Below are 22524 nucleotides of genomic sequence, written 5' to 3'. Positions count from 1 at the left end.
TACTCAAAATAGTTGCGCCCTAGCCCCGCCTTGTCGGCGACCATGCACTAGCGGGCCTAGCCAGGGGCGGAACGAGAGGGGAGCAAAGTGGGCCATGCCCCTTCATATTTTATACTCTTTTATATCTAATGTTTATTTAATGTTAAGTATAGGAAAAAAATAAGGATTTGAGTGAGTTAAAATAGTCATGTCTTAGTCCTATTTGTCAGATCGATACAATAATCCCTACTCTCATTCTACTTCTCGGACCTGTTCTCATATCGGTTAACAACCACAATGACCCAACGGCCATGACTGCGTCATTGGAGCTCGCGTCGTCCACAATCTAACTAACAGGACCATTCCGCAATATATATACAAGTGTTGTTGATCCAATCACTCTTACAACATCTATTCGTTCGGTCCCATTCTTCTCCACGCCGCTCGAGCTAGACTGCTTCTTTTGATTATATAGTTTTCTTCTTTAAACTTGTGCCATGTATTAATATGAAACTTGAATCATATGCAACAGTAGTATTTATGATCGTGCTTGATTTCATCATATAGTCTTTTTGACCCCCACATGAATTCTCATTCTTCGTCCGCCACTGGGCCTAGCCCCGTGTCCCGCTATGCCACTTGAAGAAAAAGGGCACCGCCGTATAAGAGCAGGTATAACAAGGTAACGTAGGTGAGTTGCAAGAGATGTCACATTAAATTTATGATGATACGAAAGAAACATAAATAAGGAGAGAAGAGAAATGTTGCTCACTAGTAGCCAGTTAAAAGTAGGTTGTCTAAGTACTCAAAGACACTTTGTGAGAGAGGTAGATGGACTAAACATTAATTGTTGGACTTGTATTATGAGAGAGTTACTATATAACTATATTTTTAACTAGTTTTATGTGACATGACAACATAAAACCCTTTATAGACTACTCGTTGCGTCCTAATATATAAAGCGTAACCACGTCTCGTTTAAAGACAAAAAAATATATTTAATTATATATATCAACGCTAGTACTAATATATTGATATACGTATATCTAGAGGGAACACACGTTATATTATGGGACTATAATGAAAACTGGTTACGAGGAGGGAGTATATTATTAACCTTGATCTAAGGTGTAGTCTAGGGTCTACCACTCCCACACAAGTTGCCATTTTTCGTGGTTATCGTCCCATCTACCGCAGGTCCCAGCGTTTGCCACTTACCGTCGTCACTGGTACGGTGCTGCTGAGTCCACACAGAGACAAGAAGATGACGGGGAACCTCGTCGACGGAGTCGAGAACGAGAGCCAACAAGACGCCCAGGTCGCTGAGCATGCCGCCGGTGGTACTGCTAGTATACGTCACCATGAAGTAGGCGAAGCTCCGCCGCTTCGCCGTTACCGCCGTCACCCCCGTCCTATGCCGCGTTCTTTCGGCGGACCACCAACCCCTCCTCCTCATATCAGCTTCCAGTACAACAGCGCCGCCACCATCGAGAGAATCCCCTACAACCTGCATCTCATCGTCCCTGGAAACCGCAGCGTCATCGCGCCCACTGCAGTGGCCATAGGCCCCTACCACCGTGCCTTACCCCAGCTCTCGGGGATGCAGGAGGCCAAGGTCGCAGCCGTGGCGGAGTTCTGCCGCGCGGCGGGACAGCCGTTCGCGGCGGTCAGAGGGAAGATGCTCTCGGTGGCGGGAGCCGCTCGCGGGAGCTACGCCGCCGACGGCACGCTCGTGCACATGAACGACGGCGAGTTCGCGGAGATGATGTTGCTGGACGGATGCTTCCTGCTGCAGTTCATGGCTTCCGTGTGCCGACACCGCGACGACGACCCACTCATCTCGAGAGGTGAGGTGCGGAGAAGCATCAACGCCATCGTGCGGGACGTGATGCTGCTGGAGAACCAGATCCCGTGGCTTGTGCTGAGCTCCCTCATGCAGCTGATGCCGCCGCCCGCCGAGCCTGTCGTCGACAGCTTCCTCGTTCTCATGGCCTCCGCCTTCCACATCGTCGGCGACACCAACGATGCCAGCAGCCAGACCCGCCTGCTTGCCACCGGAGAACTAGACCAGTCGGCGCCGCCACATCTCCTTGGCCTCTTCCATCGCCGTCACATGGATATGGGCGCGGTGCGCACCCAGCAGCACCAGAGCGGAATCCTCCGCGTCCCGGTCCAGCTGGCTTCCCTGTCCAGCACTGCGGTGGAGCTCGCGGAGATGGGCGTCAAACTTGCCCCCAGTAAGACCAAGACATTTGGGGACATGGCCATGTCCAAGCGCCACTGGCCCCTCGGCCTCTTCGGCGAGCTCTCCCTGGCGCCGCTGGTCTTGAACCGGCTCACCGAGTGCTGGCTCCTGAACATGGCAGCCTACGAATCATGCCAGCCGCAACAGCAAGGCGACGCTACCGACAGCTTCCCTGTGAGCTCCTACGTCACGCTCGTGTCGCTCCTGGTGAACCGGCCGGAGGACGTGCAGGAGATGCGTGCCAAGGGCCTCGTCGTCAGCGTGTTCGACGACGGAGAAACGCTCGCCTTCTTCAAGGCGCTAGCGCCGCACCTGAGCGTCGGTTGCCGCTACTACGAGGTCTTCCAGTTCCTGCAGGAGTACAGGCAGGAGAGGTGGCTCAGTGGCTGTGGATCGCCGTCCACAGGTTCTTGTACAACAACATCAAGACCATCGCCACTGTCTTCTCCATCGTCGGCGTGCTCGCGGGACTCTTCAAGACCATCCTTTCTGTGAAGCAGCCCCATGGCCCGTAAGACGACCAGCACATTCAGCGATCTCTATTTGTATCAGCCCAGTATGCGTATCCATATACGCGTACTATATCTACCTCCCTATTTGGAACATAGAATAGAACCATGCTATTTTTGTGTTTGGTTCACAAGTGTAGTTAGAACTATAGATGTACATGAAGCACGGGCCCGTTAAACCCGGCCCGAGGCCCGTTTTTTTGGCCCGGTTCGCGCCCGGCCCGGCACGTGTGGGATGGGCCCGGGCTGGCACGGCCCAGTGGAGCAGGCCGTGCCTGGGCCGCTGGCCAGGCACGTGGGCCGGCACGGCACGGCCTGCTCCGTGCGGACAACCCGGTCGGGGCCCGCAGCCACCGCCAGCCGCCAGCCTATACCTCCTCGGCTCCTCGCCCCCTAGGCCCCACCTCTTAGCCCCTCGCACAGTCGCACTCGCATCGCACCCGCTCGCTCCCTGCTCCCTCTCTCTCCCGACTCGGCGGCGATTCCCCTTTGGCGAATCCCCTCCGTCGCGGCGCCGCCCCGATCCAGCGACTTCGGTTCCAGTCCCCGACGCCGGTGACCTCGATCCACCAGCTCCTCTCTAACCCTAACCCCTCTCCCCTATCCAATCCCCTCTCTCTCAGTGAACTATGTGAGTTCGTGTTGTCGTCTCGTCCTACCCTCCGGCCCTCCCCCGCTCGCCGTCGTCTCTAATCGGTGTCTGTCTGTCGTGTGTCGTCTGGGTGGCCCCCGTGTTCTCCGACATCGGGCTCCGGTAGCACAGGTAAACCCTAACCCTAGATCTCCTTTGCGTCTTTCCTAAACCCTAACCCTAACTGTATATTGTTTTGCTCTTTTGTAGGTCAGTTGTTGATGCCTCGTCTTCCTCCTCTGGGGTAGATCGGGCACGGCGACTGCGTGCTCCATTGAGGGACGATGCTGGAGATCGGCCGTCAGCAGTGAAGGTCGCCATGGCGGATGATGACGATGTCAATCCGGTCACCGGCAACGATGACCTTCGCGCGGCAGGGCTTGTCCGAGATGACGAAGACGACATCCAGGTTGACGCTGCTGCTTTGCTCGGTATCGATCTAACCTCTGCTCCTGTCGATCTAAGTTCTAATCCAACCAACGCTGGTGGAGGGCCTGCTACGGCCATCGATACTCCGGTCGGCTCCACCAGCACCGATGGTGGTACTGGTACCTCATCTGTTGGTAAGCGTAAATCTACTGGCTGGGTTGATTTTGATGAGGTATTTGAGAAAGTGAATGGGTCCAATGTTCGAATTGCTGCTATTTGTAGAATGTGTAAGACTCGTTTATCTGCTAGATCTTCTGTTGGTACTGGGCATTTGCTTAGACACCAGAAAGCTTGTAGGAAGAAGGTTGATCACGCTGCTAGGGTCCAGTCTCGGCTTGCTTTCAATCCTGATGGTTCTCTACACAATTGGGAATGTGATCCTATTTTTGCTCGAACTGAGTTGTGTCGTCTGATTGCTAGGCTTGACCTTCCATTAGGTATAGGTGAGTCACAGGGCTGGGAGGATTATATTGCCCGTGCTCATAACCCCAGGTTTACCAAAGTTTCTAGACAGACCACCACTAGAGATCTTCTAAAGCTTTTCACTGAACGACGTAATGTGCTTATCAATTCTGTGTTGCCTACTTCTTCTTCGATTGCATTAACCTCAGATATTTGGTCTAGTAATGCTAAGGAGTACTACATTAGTGTTGTCTGTCATTATGTTAATGCTGATTGGGAATTACAGAAAAGGGTCATTGGTCTTAGGCTTATTGATGTTAGACATACTGGTCAAAATATTGCTGAAAGAATTGGTGTTGTGGTTGAGGAGTTTTGTCTGTTTGACAAGATTTTCTCTGTCACTCTAGACAATGCTTCTTCAAATTCAAAAGCTATGGATACATTGACACCTTTGTTTGCTGGTTATTTGGGTCCTGATCCTTCACCTGAATCTTAGGATCCTAATAGGCGTAACTATACTCTTATGCATCAACGCTGTGTTTGTCATATCATTAATCTCATTGTTAAATCTGGAATGAAGAGACTGAAACCTTTTTTTGGAAGATTTTAGAACTGAAATTGATTTCTTAAATGCTTCTAATTCTAGAATAGCAACATTTAAAGAGTACTGCAAAGCAAGGGGTGTTAGACCCAGAAAGTTTGGCTTGGATATGGATGTTAGATGGAATTCTACTTATTTGATGCTTAAACACTTGGTCCCATACAAAACTGTTTTTTATGTCTTCATCAATTCACATTATGAGTCACAATTGTTGCCTCCTAATCATTGGTATGTTGCTGAGAAGATTTTAGAGTTTCTAGAACTGTATTATGACTCTACTGTTGTTCTGTCTGGTGTTTATTATCCAACTAGTCCACTAGTTCTTCACCATATTCTGAAAATTGCATCTCATTTGAAAGCATGTGAAAGAGATTTAAATCTTAGAACTATTGTGTTTCCAATGCAACTTAAATTCCTTTGCTATATGAGAGCACCTAGAGGGGGGTGAATAGGTGATTTAAATACTGGAGTGACATACCTTTGCTATATGAGAGCACCTAGAGGGGGGTGAATAGGTGATCCTGTAAAAACTTGAAACTTAATCCACAAAAATTGATTAGGAGTTAGCACAATTAAGCCAAGTGGCTAGAGAGGAGAGCTTGCACAACACGATAACCACAAAGAGATCAACACAGAGATGGCACAATGGTTTATCCCGTGGTTCGGCCAAGTCCAACACTTGCCTACTCCACGTTGTGGAGTCCCAACGGACGAGGGTTGCAATCAACCCCTTTCAAGCAGTCCAAAGACCCACTTGAATACCACGGTGTTTTGCTTTCACTTTACTATATCCCGCTTGCGAGGAATCTCCACAACTTGGAGCCTCTCGCCCTTACAATTTGATATTCACAAAGAAGCACGGAGTAAGGGAGGGATGAGCAACGCACACAAGATACGAAATCAGAGTACCAACACGCACACAAGTCACAACAAGAGCTCACAACACAACCCGTCGAGTTCACAACTCAAATGGAGCTCTAGTTGCTATCACAAAGAATCAAATGCGCGGAATCGAAGTCTTGGTGCTTAGGAATGATTAGAGAATGTTTGGTGTACTCCTCTATGCGCCTAGGGGTCCCTTTTATAGCCCCAAGGCAGCTAGGAGCCGTTGAGTGCATTCCAGGAAGGCAATTCTTGCCTTCTGTCGCCTGGCGCACCGGACAGTCCGGTGCACCACCGGACACTGTCCGGTGCAGATTTCTTTCCTTCTTTGGCGAAGCCGACCGTTGGCGCTTTGGATGCCGTTGGCGCACCGGACACTGTCCGGTGCACACCGGACAGTCCGGTGCCCCCTTCCGACCGTTGGCTCGACCACGTGTCTCGCGCGGATCGCGCGGCCGACCGTTGGCCCGGCCGACCGTTGGCCCACCGGACAGTCCGATGCACACCGGACAGTCCGGTGAATTATAGCAGTACGCCGTTAATCACTTCCCAAGAGCAGCAAGTTCGCCTGAGTCAGCCTGGCGCACCGGACACTGTCCGGTGCACCCAGACAGAGCTGACTTTGGCTGAACAAAGCCATCTTTAATTTGAACTTGATTTTTCCTGTTACCAGCACTTAGACACAATACATTAGTCTCTAAAACAATGTACTAAGTCTGAGAAACATACCTTTATACTTGATTTGTACTTTGTCCACCATTTAACACTTAGGCACTTGTGTTGGACACTAAATCACCAAAATACTTAGAAATGGCCCAAGGGCACATTTCCCTTTCAATCTCCCCCTTTTTGGTGATTTATGCCAACACAACATAAAGCAAGTAGAACAAGTGCAAAATCAATTCAAATAAGAACTCAAAATTGATTTGATTCAAATTTGACATATATGGATCATTCTTTGCCACCACTTGGTTTGTTTTTGCAAATCAAACTCAATTTCCTATCTCTAAGTCAAACACACATGTTGAAACATAAAGAGAGATATTTCACGAGAAATTGATCAAGGATTCAAAAACTCCCCCTTTTTCCCATAATTAAGCCTTCTCCCCACAAGAGACCAACTTTTGACAAAAAGAGACAATAAGAGGATTTTTACAGAACAAAAGCTCTATTCTACTATTTTCAAAATTCTCAAGTGGTAGCTGATCCATTTCTTGGTTTGGCCTTATTTTCTCCCCCTTTGGCATCAAGCACCAAAACAGGATCAATTTTGGCCCTTTAACCCCATTGCCTCACCAAAATCTTCAACTAAGAGTAAAAAGGCAATAAGAGTACAAAGATGAACTTGGAATAAGTTACTCTTTCATTGGAGTGCAGTGGAAGTCTTGCATGGTCCAAGTCCACCTTTTCCCTTTCAAACCTCCTTTGAGACTAAATTAAGCAAACTCAAGCACACAGTTAGTCTCAAAGGGTCAAGTTGTAGCACATCTCCCCCTAAATATGTGCATCACTTGCAAATGGACTTGTGAGGTCCGGGAAATGTTTGTACAACTTGAGCACCATAAATAAACAAAAATGCATAAGGAACATGATCAACGACATAAACACATGTATGCTATAAATCAATCCAAGTTCCGCAAATCTAAGACATTTAGCTCACTACGCAACTTGCAAAAGGTCTGCTCATCTAAAGGCTTGGTAAAGATATCGGCTAGCTGGTTCTCGGAGCTAACATGAAATACTTCGATATCTCCCTTTTGCTGGTGGTCTCTCAAAAAGTGATGCCGGATGTCTATGTGCTTTGTGCGGCTGTGTTCAACAGGATTATCCGCCATGCGGATAGCACTCTCATTATCACATAGGAGTGGGACTTTCCTCAGATTGTAGCCAAAGTCCCGGAGTGTTTGCCTCATCCAAAGTAGTTGCGCGCAACACTGTCCTGCGGCAACATACTCGACCTCAGCGGTGGATAGGGCAACAGAAGTCTGTTTCTTAGAACTCCATGACACTAAGGACCTTCCTAAGAATTGGCACGTCCCTGATGTACTCTTCCTATCGACCTTACATACAGCATAGTCGGAGTCTGAATATCCAATCAAGTCAAAGGTAGACCCCTTTGGATACCAAATCCCGAAGCAAGGCGTAGCGACTAAATATCTAAGAATTCGCTTTACTGCCACTAAGTGACACTCCCTTGGATCGGATTGAAATCTAGCACACATGCATACACTAAGCATAATATCCGGTCTACTAGCACATAAATAAAGTAAAGACCCTATCATAGACCGGTATGCCTTTTGATCAACGGACTTACCTCCTTTGTTGAGGTCGGTGTGTCCGTCGGTTCCCATTGGAGTCTTTGCGGGCTTAGCGTCCTTCATCCCAAACCTCTTGATCAAGTCTTGAGTGTACTTTGTTTGGGAGATGAAGGTCACATCCTTGAGTTGCCTCACTTGGAACCCAAGGAAATAGCTTAACTCGCCCATCATCGACATCTCAAACTTTTGAGTCATCACCCTGCTAAACTCTTCACAAGACTTTTGGTTAGTAGAACCAAATATTATGTCATCGACATAAATTTGGCACACAAAAAGATCACCATCACAAGTCTTAGTAAAAAGAGTTGGATCGGTTTTCCCAACCTTGAAAGCATTGGCAATTAAAAAGTCTCTAAGGCATTCATACCATGCTCTTGGGGCTTGCTTAAGTCCATAGAGCGCCTTAGAGAGCTTACACACGTGGTCGGGGTACCGTTCATCCTAGAAGCCAGGGGGTTGCTCCACGTACACCTCTTCCTTGATTGGCCCGTTGAGGAAGGCGCTCTTCACATCCATTTGGAACAACCTGAAAGAATGGTGAGCGGCATATGCTAGCAATATACGAATGGACTCTAGCCTGGCCACATGAGCAAAAGTCTCCTCAAAGTCCAAACCTGCGACTTGGGCATAACCTTTTGCCACAAGTCGTGCCTTGTTCCTTGTCACCACCCCGTGCTCGTCTTGTTTGTTGCGGAACACCCACTTTGTTCCCACAACATTTTGCTTGGGACGAGGCACCAGTGTCCAAACTTCATTCCTCTTGAAGTTATTGAGCTCCTCTTGCATGGCCAACACCCAGTCCGAATCTAGCAAGGCCTCCTCTACCCTGAAAGGCTCAATAGAAGAGACAAAGGAGTAATGCTCACAAAAATTAACTAATCAAGACCGAGTAGTTACTCCCTTGCTAATGTCACCCAAAATCTGGTCGACAGGATGATCCCTTTGAATCATCGCTCGGACTTGAGTTGGAGGTGCCTGTTGTGCTTCTTCCTCCATTACATGATCATTTTGTGCTCCCCCTTCATCACACGTCTCCTCTTGATGAACTTGTTCATCATTTTGAGTTGGGGGATGCACCATTGTTGAGGAAGAAGGTTGATCTCGCTCATTTTGTTCCTGTGGCCGCACATCTCCAATCGCCATGGTGCGTATTGCGGTTGTTGGAACGTCTTCTTCATCTACATCATCAAGATCACAAACTTGCTCTCTTGGAGAGCCATTAGTCTCATCAAATACAACGTCGCTAGAGACTTCAACCAAACCCGATGATTTGTTGAAGACCCTATACACCTTTGTATTTGAGTCATAACCTAACAAAAACCCTTCTACCGCTTTGGGAGCAAATTTGGAATTCCTACCCTTCTTCACTAGAATGTAGCATTTACTCCCAAAAACTCGAAAATACGAAACATTGGGTTTGTTACCGGTTAGTAGCTCATACGAAGTCTTCTTGAGGAGGCGATGAAGGTAGACCCGGTTGATGGCATGGCAAGACGTGTTCACAGCTTCTGACCAAAAGCGCTCGGGGGTCTTGAACTCTCCAAGCATCGTCCTCGCCATGTCTATAAGCGTCCTGTTCTTCCTCTCTACCACACCATTTTGCTGTGGTGTGTAGGGAGCGGAGAACTCGTGCTTTATTCCTTCCTCCTCAAGGTACTCCTCCACTTGAAGGTTCTTGAACTCGGACCCATTGTCGCTCCTTATCTTTTTCACCTTGAGCTCAAACTCGTTTTGAGCTCTCCTGAGGAAGCGCTTGAGGGTCCCTTGGGTTTCAGATTTATCTTGCAAAAAGAATACCCAAGTGAAGCGGGAAAAATCATCAACTATAACAAGACCATACTTACTTCCTCCTATGCTTAGATAGGCAACGGGTCCGAAGAGGTCCATATGAAGTAACTCCAGGGGTCTTGATGTTGTCATCACATTTTTGGCATGATGAGAGCTTCCCACCTGTTTCCCTGCTTGACAAGCTGCACAAGGTCTATCTTTTTCGAAAGTAACATTAGTTAGACCTATCACGTGTTCTCCCTTTAGAAGCTTGTGAAGGTTCTTCATCCCCACATGAGCTAAGCGACGATGCCACAGCCAGCCCATGCTCGTCTTAGCAATTAAGCATGCATCTAGACTGGCCTCCTCTTTTGCAAAATCAACTAAATAGAGTTTGCTGTCTAATGCACCCTTAAAAGCTAATGAACCATCACTTCTTCTAAAGACAGACACATCTACATTTGTGAATAAACAATTATACCCCATATTACATAATTGACTTACAGATAACAAATTATATCCAAGTGACTCTACTAAGAATACATTAGAAATAGAGTGCTCATTTGAGATTGCAATCTTGCCTAAGCCTTTAACCTTGCCTTGGTTCCCATCACCGAATATGATTGAATCTTGGGGATCCTTGTTCTTGACGTAGGAAGAGAACATCCTCTTTTCCCCCGTCATGTGGTTTGTGCATCCACTGTCGATAATCCAGCTAGAGCCCCCGGATGCATAAACCTTCTTCTCCTTTGCCATAAGGCATGTGTGATGCTCGTTGGGGAAGAGGGATGACTTGTTGAAGGCGGTGGCGGCAAGTCCTTCGTTGTCGGAGTCGGACGAGGAGCAATCCGAATCCCACTCCTTTCCAAGATGTGCCTCGCCCTTCGCCTTCTTGTAGTTCTTCTTCTTTTCCCAGTTTCCACTCTTCTTTTCCTGGTCACTATCATTATCAGGACAATTAGCGATAAAATGACCAATCTTACCACACTTGAAGCAGGAGCGCTTCCCCTTCGTCTTGTTCTTGTTGGGGTGCTCCTTGCGACCCTTTAGCGCCGTCTTGAACCGCTTGATGATAAGGGCCATTTCTTCCTCATTAAGCCCGGCCGCCTCAACTTGCGCCACCTTGCTAGGTAGTGCCTCCTTGCTCCTTGTCGCTTTGAGAGCAACGGTTTGAGGCTCGTGGATTGGGCCATTCAATGCATCATCCATGTATCTCGCCTCCTTGATCATCATCCGCCCGCTTACAAATTTCCCAAGAATTTCTTCGGGCGACATCTTGGTGTACCTAGGATTTTCACGAATATTGTTTACCAAATGTGGATCAAGTACAGTAAAGGACCTTAGCGTTAGGCGGACGACGTCGTGGTCCGTCCATCGCGTGCTTCCATAGCTCCTTATCTTGTTGACGAGGGTCTTGAGCCTGTTGTACGTCTGTGTTGGCTCCTCCCCTTTTATCATCGCGAATCTCCCGAGTTCGCCTTCCACCAACTCCATCTTGGTGAGCATGGTGACGTCGTTCCCCTCATGTGAGATCTTGACGGTGTCCCAGATCTGCTTGGCATTGTCCAAGCCGCTCACCTTATGGTACTCGTCCCTGCACAATGAGGCTAACAACATAGTAGTAGCTTGTGCATTTTTATGAATCTGTTCATTGATAAACAAAGGACTATCCGAGCTATCAAATTTCATTCCACTCTCTACTATCTCCCATATACTAGGATGGAGAGAGAACAAGTGACTACGCATTTTGTGACTCTAAAATCCGTAGTCCTCTCCATCAAAATGAGGAGGTTTACCAACTGGAATGGAGAGTAAATGAGCATTGGTACTTTGAGGAATACGAGAATAGTCAAAAGAGAAGTTTGAATTAACCGTCTTCTTTTTCTCATAGTCGTTGTCATCGTCCTTTTGGGAAGAAGAGGATTCGTCGCTGTCGTAGTAGACTATCTCTTTGATGCGCCTTGTTTTCTTCTTCCTCCCATATTTTCATTTGTGGCTCGAGCCCGAGTCAGTAGGCTTGTCCTCCTTTGGATCATTGACAAAGGACTCCTTCTCCTTATCGTTGACCACCATCCCCTTGCCCCTAGGATCCATCTCTTCGGGCGGTTAGTCCCTTTCTTGAAGAGAACAACTCTGATACCAATTGAGAGCACCTAGAGGGGGGGGGGGGTGAATAGGTGATCCTGTAAAAACTTGAAACTTAATCCACAAAACTTGATTAGGAGTTAGCACAATTAAGCCAAGTGGCTAGAGAGGAGAGCTTGCACAACACGATAACCACAAAGAGATCAACACAGAGATGGCACAGTGGTTTATCCCGTGGTTCGGCCAAGTCCAACACTTGCCTACTCCACGTTGTGGCGTCCCAACGGACGAGGGTTGCAATCAACCCCTTTCAAGCGGTCCAAAGACCCACTTGAATACCACGGTGTTTTGCTTTCACTTTACTATATCCCGCTTGCGAGGAATCTCCACAACTTGGAGCCTCTCGCCCTTACACTTTGATGTTCACAAAGAAGCACGGAGTAAGGGAGGGATGAGCAACACACACAAGATACGAAATCAGAGTACCAACACGCACACAAATCACAACAAGAGCTCACAACACAACCCGGCGAGTTCACAACTCAAATGGAGCTCTAGTTGCTATCACAAAGAATCAAATGCGCGGAATCGAAGTCTTGGTGCTTAGGAATGCTTAGAGAATGCTTGGTGTACTCCTCTATGCGCCTAGGGGTCCCTTTTATAGCCCCAAGGTAGCTAGGAGCCGTTGAGTGCATTCCAGGAAGGCAATTCTTGCCTTCTATCGCTTGGCGCACCGGACAGTCCGGTGCGGATTTCTTTCCTTCTTTGGCGAAGCCGACTGTTGGCGCTTTGAATGTCGTTGGCGCACCGGACACTGTCCGGTGCACACCGGACAGTCCGGTGCCCCCTTCCGACCGTTGGCTCGGCCACGTGTCTCACGCGGATCGCGCGACCGACCGTTGGCCCTGCCGACCGTTGGCCCACCGGACAGTCCGGTGCACACCGGACAGTCCGGTGAATTATAGTCGTACGCTATTAATCACTTCCCGAGAGCAGCAAGTTCGCCTGAGTCAGCCTGGCGCACCGAACACTGTCCGGTGCACCACCGGACACTGTCCGGTGCACCCAGACAGAGCTGACTTTGGCTGAACAAAGCCATCTTTAATTTCAACTTGATTTTTCCTGTTACCAGCACTTAGACACAATACATTAGTCTCTAAAACAATGTACTAAGTCTGAGAAACATACCTTTATACTTGATTTGTACTTTGTCCACCATTTAACACTTAGGCACTTGTGTTGGACACTAAATCACCAAAATACTTAGAAATGGCCCAAGGGCACATTTCCCTTTCACTATATTCATATGCATTCATTCTGGACCCTAGAGCTAAGATGAGAGGTTTTTTAATGTGTTGCATTTACTTGGTGACTGCACTGGGTGTGAGTACAGTACATATTATGCTGATGTCAAAAATGAATTGTATAAACTGTTTACTAAATATGAGACTAAGTTTGGTGCAGTTAGGGCTCAAAGGGCTGCTCAGCCTTCTATTCATACAGGTAAAAGAAAACAAGCTTAGGCAAGAATATTTGGAGATTCCAGTTCAGGTGTTGTTGGTCCTCCCCCTATCTCTACCCCTTCTGCTTCATCTTCCTCTGCTATTTGTGAGCTCTCAGCCTACTTAGACAGTGACAATGTCACTTCTTATGAGGATGATTTTGATATACTTCTCTGGTGGCGTGACCACAAGCTAACATATCCAGTTTTGTCCATAATGGCAAGGGATATTATGTTTGTTCATGTATCTACTGTCTCTTCGAAGTCTTGTTTCAGTTTGACAGGGAGGATAATTGAGGAGCGACGACGACGCTTATTGCCTGAGAATGTGGAGATGCTGACTTCCTTAAAAGATTGGGAATTAGGAGAAAAGAGAGAACAACATGTTGTTGACAACCTAGAGCTTGAGGACTCATTCCAGAACTTATTCCTTGATGAAGATGAACCTATTGCTACTTAGTGACTTTTGGTATTTACTACTTAGTTCTAGTCTTCTAGACTGTGATGTGGTCATCTCTTCTGTGCTTTCACTGCTTTGTCATTCAGTCATTGTGAGAGAGTCATTTTGTATTGTAATATACATTTGTAACAGATACAACCTTAGTGACTAAACTCTGAGCTGGCTGCACTCTTTTTTCCTTTCTAGGGTTTCTCACAAGGGTGAGTTTTAGCTAGAAAGGTTTTTAATGAGGTAGCATTGCATAAAACAGCTCATTTATTATATTTGTCTATATTTTCTGTTGTTTTTAACTTTGGTTATATTTGTCTATATTTTCTGTTGTTTGTTAACTTTGGCGGGCTGGTGCTGGCACGCCCCGTGTTGGGGACTTGTTCTCAAATGCTATGAGTTAAGAACAAGGCAACACAGAAAATGTTAACCGATAAAGTCCTTCGTCCTTCGAAGCATTATTTCCCCTAGGATATAATGATTTTCGGACGAAGGTTATGAAGGACGTACCTTCATAAACACAACATATAATAGCGAAGAAGGAATCATAAGGAATATGAAGGATAACATAGATAATCATATATGTATTATTAACTTATTTTTGCATTATTATTATGAAGAAACAGAAATGACATTGAATTACAAATGTACCTTCAGCTTGGAAGGAGATGAAAGTACAGGTGTGACGCAAAAGCCAATGCCAAATCAGCGTGAACTGTACGGGGGTACTGTTCACCTATTTATAGGCACGGGACACAACCCATACAAAATTACATTCATGCCCTTTACATTTGATAATAATTCTATAGTAATCCACCGAGGTCTGAATAGCCTTTTCATCTTTAAGTCGGTTTCATTTTCTGCTACCACGCCGAAGCTTTCCCGTTCACATCTTCGGCGCTGTATCAACCTTCGTATTATTTTGGTCTTCTCCTGCTGTGATACCGACTCGAGTCCGAAGATACCTGTTCACACATTATACTCCAGAAATACTGTTAAATCCTGTTTTTGAGGACCTTCGTAAGCCGAAGGCCCCCAACAGTAGCCCCTCGCAATATTAATTTGTTTAAAATAATAAATTTAGATTGCGACATGGACGAAGGCTTTAAGCCGAAGGTCCGAAAAAACACCTTCCCTTTGCTAGAACAGCAACATTCACTGACAGGCGGGGTCTTTCAATTTTCAACGCACTGGGCGTATAAATAAGATCATACCGCAAGCTCATTTGGCACGCTCTCTTGCCATCTGCTCCCGCTCACTCAATTTTTAGCTTTGCGCACCAAGATTTGCTTAGCTTTTAAGTTTTGAAGCTTCTGCATTGAAAACAGTTTTTTAGTGTTTCCGAAGATGTCTGAAGATAAGAAGGCTGCTACCGAGATGAAGCTGAGTCTCGATGAAGAGAAGAATCTGGGGTTTCTTATAGCAATGTCGAAGACCAATACAGAAAAAATCACCAAAGAGATTTTAGAAGGTTTGTCTGAAGATACTGGTGACAGCGACAGTTATGATGTGGACAGTGGTGGTGAAGACTCCAAAGATCGCCCTTGGCGACCAAGCCATGCGGTTTTCGGCAAATCAACTATCAAAGAAAATCATCTTGTCAACATGAGAGGAAGGTATTTCCGGGACTTGTCCGTTGTGAGGGCCGACGAAGGAGAAAAGACTTGTCCAAACCCTGAAGAGAATGAGGTCGTAGTGTACCGAAGCTTTTTGAAAGCTGGACTACGATTTCCCCTGAGCAACTTTGTCGTAGAGGTGCTGAAAATATTCGAAGTCTATCTTCACCAACTTACCCCCGAGGCAATCATAAGGCTGAATATCTTCGTGTGGGCCGTGAGAAGCCAAGGTCTGGAGCCTGATGCAAAAAGTTTCTGCAATATACACAAATTATCATACGAGACAAAACCTTAGGGTAAAGAACAGTATCATAATAATTTTGGCTGCTACAGTTTCGTTTCTCGGTCTGGGTCAAGCTGTCCCGTGCCAACCTTTCGGAAGAGATGGCCCGGCGACTGGATGACAGAATGGTTTTATGTGAAGAATGACCTGACAGTACGGGAAGATATCAAAGGTATAATTATGCGCCCTATTTGGCAAAGCTTTGGCCTGCGGAGGCCGAAGGTTGAAATGAATGAAGCTGCCGAAGAATGCCAGAGAGCCTTCGGTGTTATTTGTTCTTTTATTGGAACGAGAGATTTGGTACAAGAGCATATTGCCTTCAGAGTATGGCCGCTCGCGGAGAAATGGGAAATGCCGCAAGAAACCATAAAGGAGGCCGACGAAGGTGGACTTATCAGGCTGAAGTATACTTTCAAGTTCAGAGATAAATTCGTTGAGCCAGATGATGACTGGTTAAAAAGCATTGAAAATTTAAGTGATGAACTGCTTGGGGCTTATTCGAAGGTGCAAAAAACGACCTGGCCGACAGCCTGGCATACAATAGCTTAAAGGTGCAAAAAATGAGATCTTTGTATTTTTTCTTGAAACCAAAAATTTTTCGTTTCCTTAAATCTATTGACGCACATACATTTTTCTTTGCAGGGCCTCATACTTAGCAATGCCCTCAGGGCCCAAAAAGATGCCGAAGACGAAGGATGCGCTATAGCCCTGAGCAACCTTCGTTCCGAAGTAATTGAACTGAGGAACGAAGGTCTCGAAAAAGATAAAATATTACATTCATTGATAAATAGAATAAAAGAAGACGAAGCTACTTTTAAGGGTCAAGCTGAGGCTCAAAAGCGTGAAATTGAAGATCTTCGAAAACAACTGGCCAGAGCCAAAGAGGAACGCATACTTGAAGAAACGAAGCGAGAACTCAGCGGCCAATGGGCAAATCATTTAGAGGGAACTGTTGAAGAGCTTCGTTCGTCCAAGAAAAGATGCTATAACAAATCTATAGAGTGTGTTAAGAAGTTAAAAACTAGCTTCGCCAGCGTCGGCGCATTCTCGAGCGAAGAAAACTTTACAAGAGGCAACCCCGAAGGTCCCATTGAATGGATTAATCACGAAGCTGAGGCCTTCGAGGAAATTTTAAATAGCCACAGAGACATATGTGCTTTCTCGGGTGCCAGGGGAATTGCCACCATTTTGGAGAAAAAGGGCTGCGAACATGTAAAAATTTTAGCGCAATCCGAAGCTACCTTGTCCTTCGAAGATGCGAGAGATCCTTCAACCGAAGCTAGCATGGTTGGTGGAAAATTTTTCACCGATGTCTGGGATAATGGTGGTCGAGAAATGGCTCGAGAAATTATTCAGAAAAGCGAGAAGGGCATTCACGATGCTAGAGAAGTAGCTGAGGCCGCTGAAAAAAGCGCAGAGCCCAAAGGGCAAATAGGTATTAACTAATGGTTTTTATTGTGTTGTAATTTTTGGTTTTAAACTTCGCTCGCAATTTGTAATAGCAATGTAGCCGTATCCTGTCCTCCTTCAGATTCTACAACAGCGTCTCCGGGCCCTCACTCGAAAGGAGATGACGAAATTAAAAAGATGGCTGAAGCCATCATGGATGAAGTTGTTAATCGACTCCTGAACGAAGCTGCGGAAGTTGTTCTGAGAGAAGATTAAGTATTATTGTAGAAACTTCTGAAATGTAACATGTGTAACATCTTGTAGCCCTGAATATAATATACCTGTTTTTATTGTTCAATTCTTTACGATGCATGAAATTTTACATACGTACCGTTTTTGAGTCTTTGACGAAAAAAACACCTTTCCTTCTTTTCATGCTTCGTGAAGAAGAATTTTTATTTATCGCAACAATATCCGTAGTGTTCTGATGAATAATATCCAAGCTTCGTGAAGATATTTTCCGAAGCTACACTTCCGAAGATCAATAGTGTATCTCCTTACAACTTAATATGATTTTCTCCTTTTTCAAAACATTCTTCTGGAGTTCGATATTGTGCCCCCTTCTTGTGCCATATGCAGCATGATGTATGATGCTTATGCTATGTGAAATGATGTGATGATGTTATGCTATGCAAGATGATATTTATTCCGAAGACACACACACATCCCTGCGATAAAACACATAATCTTTTTGGATCAGAGTTGACTTTTTGCTATAAGCCTCCCTTAGGAGCTTCTTCGCCTTTTACTCCAGCGGAATCAGCGTTTATTTTTCGCTGTAAGCCTCCCTTAGGAGCTTCTTCGCCTTTTACTTTCAGCGGTATTCGCGTTGACTTTTCGCGCTTCGCCTTTTACTTAGGCGGTATCAGCGTTGACTTTTCGCTGTAAGCTCTGTATTCCCTTTGGAACGACTTTGGAGCAGAAAACTTACGCTGCGCTCCCTTTGGAACGGCTTTTTGTGACTTCGGCAAACTTACTCTGCGTTCTTTAGAACGACTTTTTGTTGCTTCGACAAATTTTTGATAATTCGAAGGTCCTCCTCGTTATCGCAAATCTTTAAGCTTCAACAACTTAAGCCTGTGGAGAAAATATATTTCCCTTGTGGCAAACAACGAAACTATCACATGAAATCTAAACAATGTCCTTTATTACACAGAAAATAAAACTGAATGAAAAAGACTGCTATCAAGGTAGGATATTTTTCAATAGATGTGCTTTGATTCTGGCACGGTGTTGTTGACTGTGCGAGCTTCGGACTGTTCTCTGAAGTCCCTTTGGTGTGGAGCATATTGGCTCCCTTCTGGCTGCTGGCCTTGTTGCAGCGGTGGTGGAGGCGGAGGCTGTTGCCAGGAATCTTGAGGTTGACTCGCCGAAGCAACAGAAACTGCAGGGTGGTTGCCTACATATTCTGGGATGTAAGGCGAATGATACGAAGCAGTGTGCATGACCTGCTTCAGCTGAGCCTGTTGTGCTGCAGCTTCGGCTATTTCCTTTTGCTTCTGGATGGTAACATGGCACATCCTGGTGGTATGGCCTTTGTTCTCACCACAGAACAAGCAAAAAATTCTTCTTGGTTGATCGCCAAATCTTCCGCCGAAGCCCCTGGCGCCTCTGCCTCTCGGAGCTGGTGGTCGGAAGGAGCCTTGCTGTTGCCCCGAAGCCTGTGAGGAGCACTGTGGCCTTTGCTGCTGGCTCCCCCTATCATCATTTTGAGTAGAGTTGTGAATTGATCTAACGTGCCTCGGATAGAACCTCCCTCTGAAGCCCCTGGTCATTTCAGAAAACCTGAAAGCCTCCTCCCTTCTTTGACGAAAATCATTATCGGCTCGAATATACTCGTCCATCTTTTGGAGCAGCTTCTCCAAAGTTTGAGGAGGCTTCCTAGCAAAGTACTGAGCTGAAGGTCCTGGCCGAAGCCCCTTGATCATGGCCTCAATGACAATTTCGTTGGGCACTGTTGGTGCCTGTGCCCTCAAACGCAAGAACCTTCGGACGTACGCCTGAAGGTATTCTTCGTGATCCTGGGTGCACTGGAATAGAGCTTGAGCAGTGACTGGCTTCGTCTGAAACCCTTGGAAGCTGGTTAACAACAAGTCCTTCAGCTTTTGCCATGAAGTGATCGTTCCTGGTCGAAGGGAGGAATACCAGGTTTGAGCAACACTCCTGACAGCCATAACAAAAGATTTGGCCATGACTGCAGCATTGCCACCATACGAAGATACTGTTGCTTCGTAGCTCATCAAAAATTGCTTCGGGTCTGAGTGGCCATCGAATATGGGAAGCTGGGGCGGCTTGTAGGACGGAGGCCAAGGTGTAGCCTGCAGCTCAGCGGACAGAGGAGAAGCATCATCAAAAACAAAATTCCCATGATGGAAATTCTCATACCAGTCATCTTCGTTGAGGAAACCCTCCTGATGGAGGTCTTGGTGCTGAGGCCTTCGGTGTTGTTCATCCTGAGTAAGTTGACGAACTTCTTCAGAGGCTTCGTCTATCTGCCTTTGCAGCTCAGCTAGCCTGGCCATCTTTTCCTTCTTCCTCTGCACCTGTTGATGAAGCATCTCCATATCTCTGATTTCTTGATCTATCTCATCTTCTGGCGGTGTCGGGCTAACAGCCTTCCTTTTCTGGCTTCGGGCCTCCCGAAGGGATACTGTCTCCTGATTATGGTCCAGCGGTTGTAGAGCTGCAGCCCCAGTTGCTGAAGCTTTCTTCGGCGCCATAGCGAAGGTTTATGATCACCGAAGGTGTTCAAAAACTCAAAGAGTGGAAGTGAGTTCACCGGAGGTGGGCGCCAATGTTGGGGACTTGTTCTCAATTGCTATGAGTTAAGAACAAGGCAACACAGAAAATGTTAACCGATAAAGTCCTTCGTCCTTCGAAGCATTATTTCCCCTAGGATATAATGATTTTCGGACGAAGGTTATGAAGGACGTACCTTCATAAACACAACATATAATAGCGAAGAAGGAATCATAAGGAATATGAAGGATAACATAGATAATCATATATGTATTATTAACTTATTTTTGCATTATTATTATGAAGAAACAGAAATGACATTGAATTACAAATGTACCTTCAGCTTGGAAGGAGATGAAAGTACAGGTGTGACGCAAAAGCCAATGCCAAATCAGCGTGAACAGTACGGGGGTACTGTTCACCTATTTATAGGCACGGGACACAGCCCATACAAAATTACATTCATGCCCTTTACATTTGATAATAATTCTATAGTAATCCACCGAGGTCTGAATAGCCTTTTCATCTTTAAGTCGGTTTCATTTTCTGCTACCACGCCGAAGCTTTCCCGTTCACATCTTCGGCGCTGTATCAACCTTCGTATTATTTTGGTCTTCTCCTGCTGTGATACCGACTCGAGTCTGAAGATACCTGTTCACACATTATACTCCAGAAATACTGTTAAATCCTGTTTTTGAGGACCTTCGTAAGCCAAAGGCCCCCAACACCCCGTTTGTTTGAACGTGCCTAGCGGGCTGGCCCGACACGAAAAGTGGCCCAGAGGGCCGTGCCTGGGCCAACGGCCAAGCACGTGGGCTCTCCAGGCACAACCCGTTTAGCCCGTAGACTCGTGACGGCCCGTTGGCTGATGGGTCGTGCTTGCCTGGGCCCGTGCCGGGTCATGCCGGGCCGGCCTGTTGGCTATCTATAGTTAGAACTTAGAATATAACTGCTCTATCATATGTTTGGTTCTTTTTCGTTGGTGAGTTTATCACCTTATTGTACATCATGAGCAGTTTATTTATCAAATTTTGCTCAATTATCAATAAGAATAATATGAACTTCATCCATTAAATTAAGTGTTTTTTACAACGATGGTTTTAGTTTTACCCATCTACTCAAGTCTATCCTTATTTTTACTTGTACCTAAGTTTTGTCCACCAGCCGCTTGCTTCACTCAGATGGACGCCCACACGGCGTTTCCGTTCATGAAACGTTACCTGACATTTTTGGCGGACATCTTTTACAACACTTACACATGGCACTAGTACAAAAGAGCTCTAAGCTGGCGGCAGACAGAAATTTATACCGACATTTCTAGGTCGAAACATGGGTAGTTGTAACACCCTGAATTTGGTGGTATAAAATTTCTTCTCTAATGCCTACCAAATCTAGGTGTTACCTCTTGTTTCTCTCTCTCTCGTTTTCTTCTCTCTTCCTTTTTACTAGAATTATGTCTACTAGATGGGAGATTTGTGACACCCCAGGTGTCTATTTCGTGTTATGTCGGGAGATTTATCCTAATCTCGGATGCTCAGTGAAAATTTCTATCTCTTTATCACATTTATCTCCATTTATCAAGTTACTCATGAAAGTTTCACCAAGTTTGGAATTATTCGATCTCAAGAACAGCCAAATTTGGAGCCTGTAAAAACTTTTTATTTCTTGAAGCAAACGCAAATTCGAAAGTCAATCTCGTCTCGCAACTCCCATCCAGACTCATTTATTCGGACTCTCAATAGTTGCTATGTTATCCAATCATTGTCTGAATCCGCTTTCTCGATAGTCGGTCTACGTCCAAATACTTAATCCGAATCCGCATTCTCCCGCAGAATCTCTTTGTGTAAACCTCTAATTAATTCTTATGCAAATTGACTTGTTATATCTATATCATCATTCATCTCTATGTGTCGGCGTTTCGAGACCGGGGGGTCCCTGGGCCGACGAGTGAAATGTCGCTGCGTGCCCCAGCCCAGATGGGTCGGCGCGAGGCCGAGCGCGAAGGGGGGAGAAAGGTGGCCGGAGACGGGCGTGAGAGAGATGGAAATCCCGCGGCCTTCGTGTTCGTCCCGCGCCCAGGTCGGGTGCGCTTGCAGTAGGGGGTTACAAGCGTCCATGCGGGAGAGGAAGCGAGTGGCCTCACGCGAGCGCCTGTCTCGTCCTCGTCCCCGCGCGGCCAACCCCCTCTAAGAGGGCCCTGGTCCTTCCTTTTATAGGCGCAAGGAGAGGATCCAGGTGTACAATGGGGGGTGTAGCAGAGTGCTACGTGTCTAGCGGAGGGGAGCTAGCGCCCTAAGTACACGCCATCGTGGCGGCTGGAGAGGTTTTGGCGCCCGGTTCGTGTGGTGTCGTGGCCGTCGGAGGAGCGCTGGAGCCTGGGGGAAGGACAGCTGTCAAAGCTGTCGAGTCCTTGCTGACGTCCTCGTGCTTCCGTAAGGGGGCTGAGAGCCGCCGTCGTCACAGAGCGTGCGGGGCGCCATCATTGCCTATCTGGCGGAGCGAGCCAGATGGGACGCCGGTCTTGTTCCCCGTGGCCTGAGTCAGCTTGGGGTAGGGTGATGATGGCGCCTCCTGTTGACATGGCTGATCTGCGCCCTAGGTTGGGCGATGTGGAGGCTCCTCCGAGGTCGAGGTTGAGTA

The 22524-nt window shown here is 46.6% G+C and overlaps 1 protein-coding gene across 1 annotated transcript; it reads left to right on the top strand.

Annotated features, from left to right (window-relative positions):
- The first annotated feature begins 1409 nt into the window (after window positions 1–1409).
- LOC100304220 (uncharacterized) lies at window positions 1410–2858 on the top strand. The gene has a single exon (NM_001165669.1). It carries the CDS (start codon window positions 1580–1582, stop codon window positions 2717–2719), a length of 1140 nt encoding a protein of 379 aa, NP_001159141.1. The 5' UTR covers window positions 1410–1579; the 3' UTR covers window positions 2720–2858.
- Window positions 2859–22524: the final 19666 nt, after the last annotated feature.

This window comes from Zea mays, chromosome 6 (genome assembly GCF_902167145.1).
Source record: "Zea mays cultivar B73 chromosome 6, Zm-B73-REFERENCE-NAM-5.0, whole genome shotgun sequence".
In the NCBI taxonomy this organism is placed as follows: domain Eukaryota; kingdom Viridiplantae; phylum Streptophyta; class Magnoliopsida; order Poales; family Poaceae; genus Zea; species Zea mays.
Note: the sequence above shows the minus strand (reverse complement) of the source record. Positions and strands in the feature narration are given on the sequence as shown.

Coding starts and splice junctions, on each gene's coding strand:
- LOC100304220 (NM_001165669.1), top strand. CDS start 1,580: ATGCAGGAGGCCAAGGTCGCAGCCGTGGCGGAGTTCTGCCGCGCGGCG.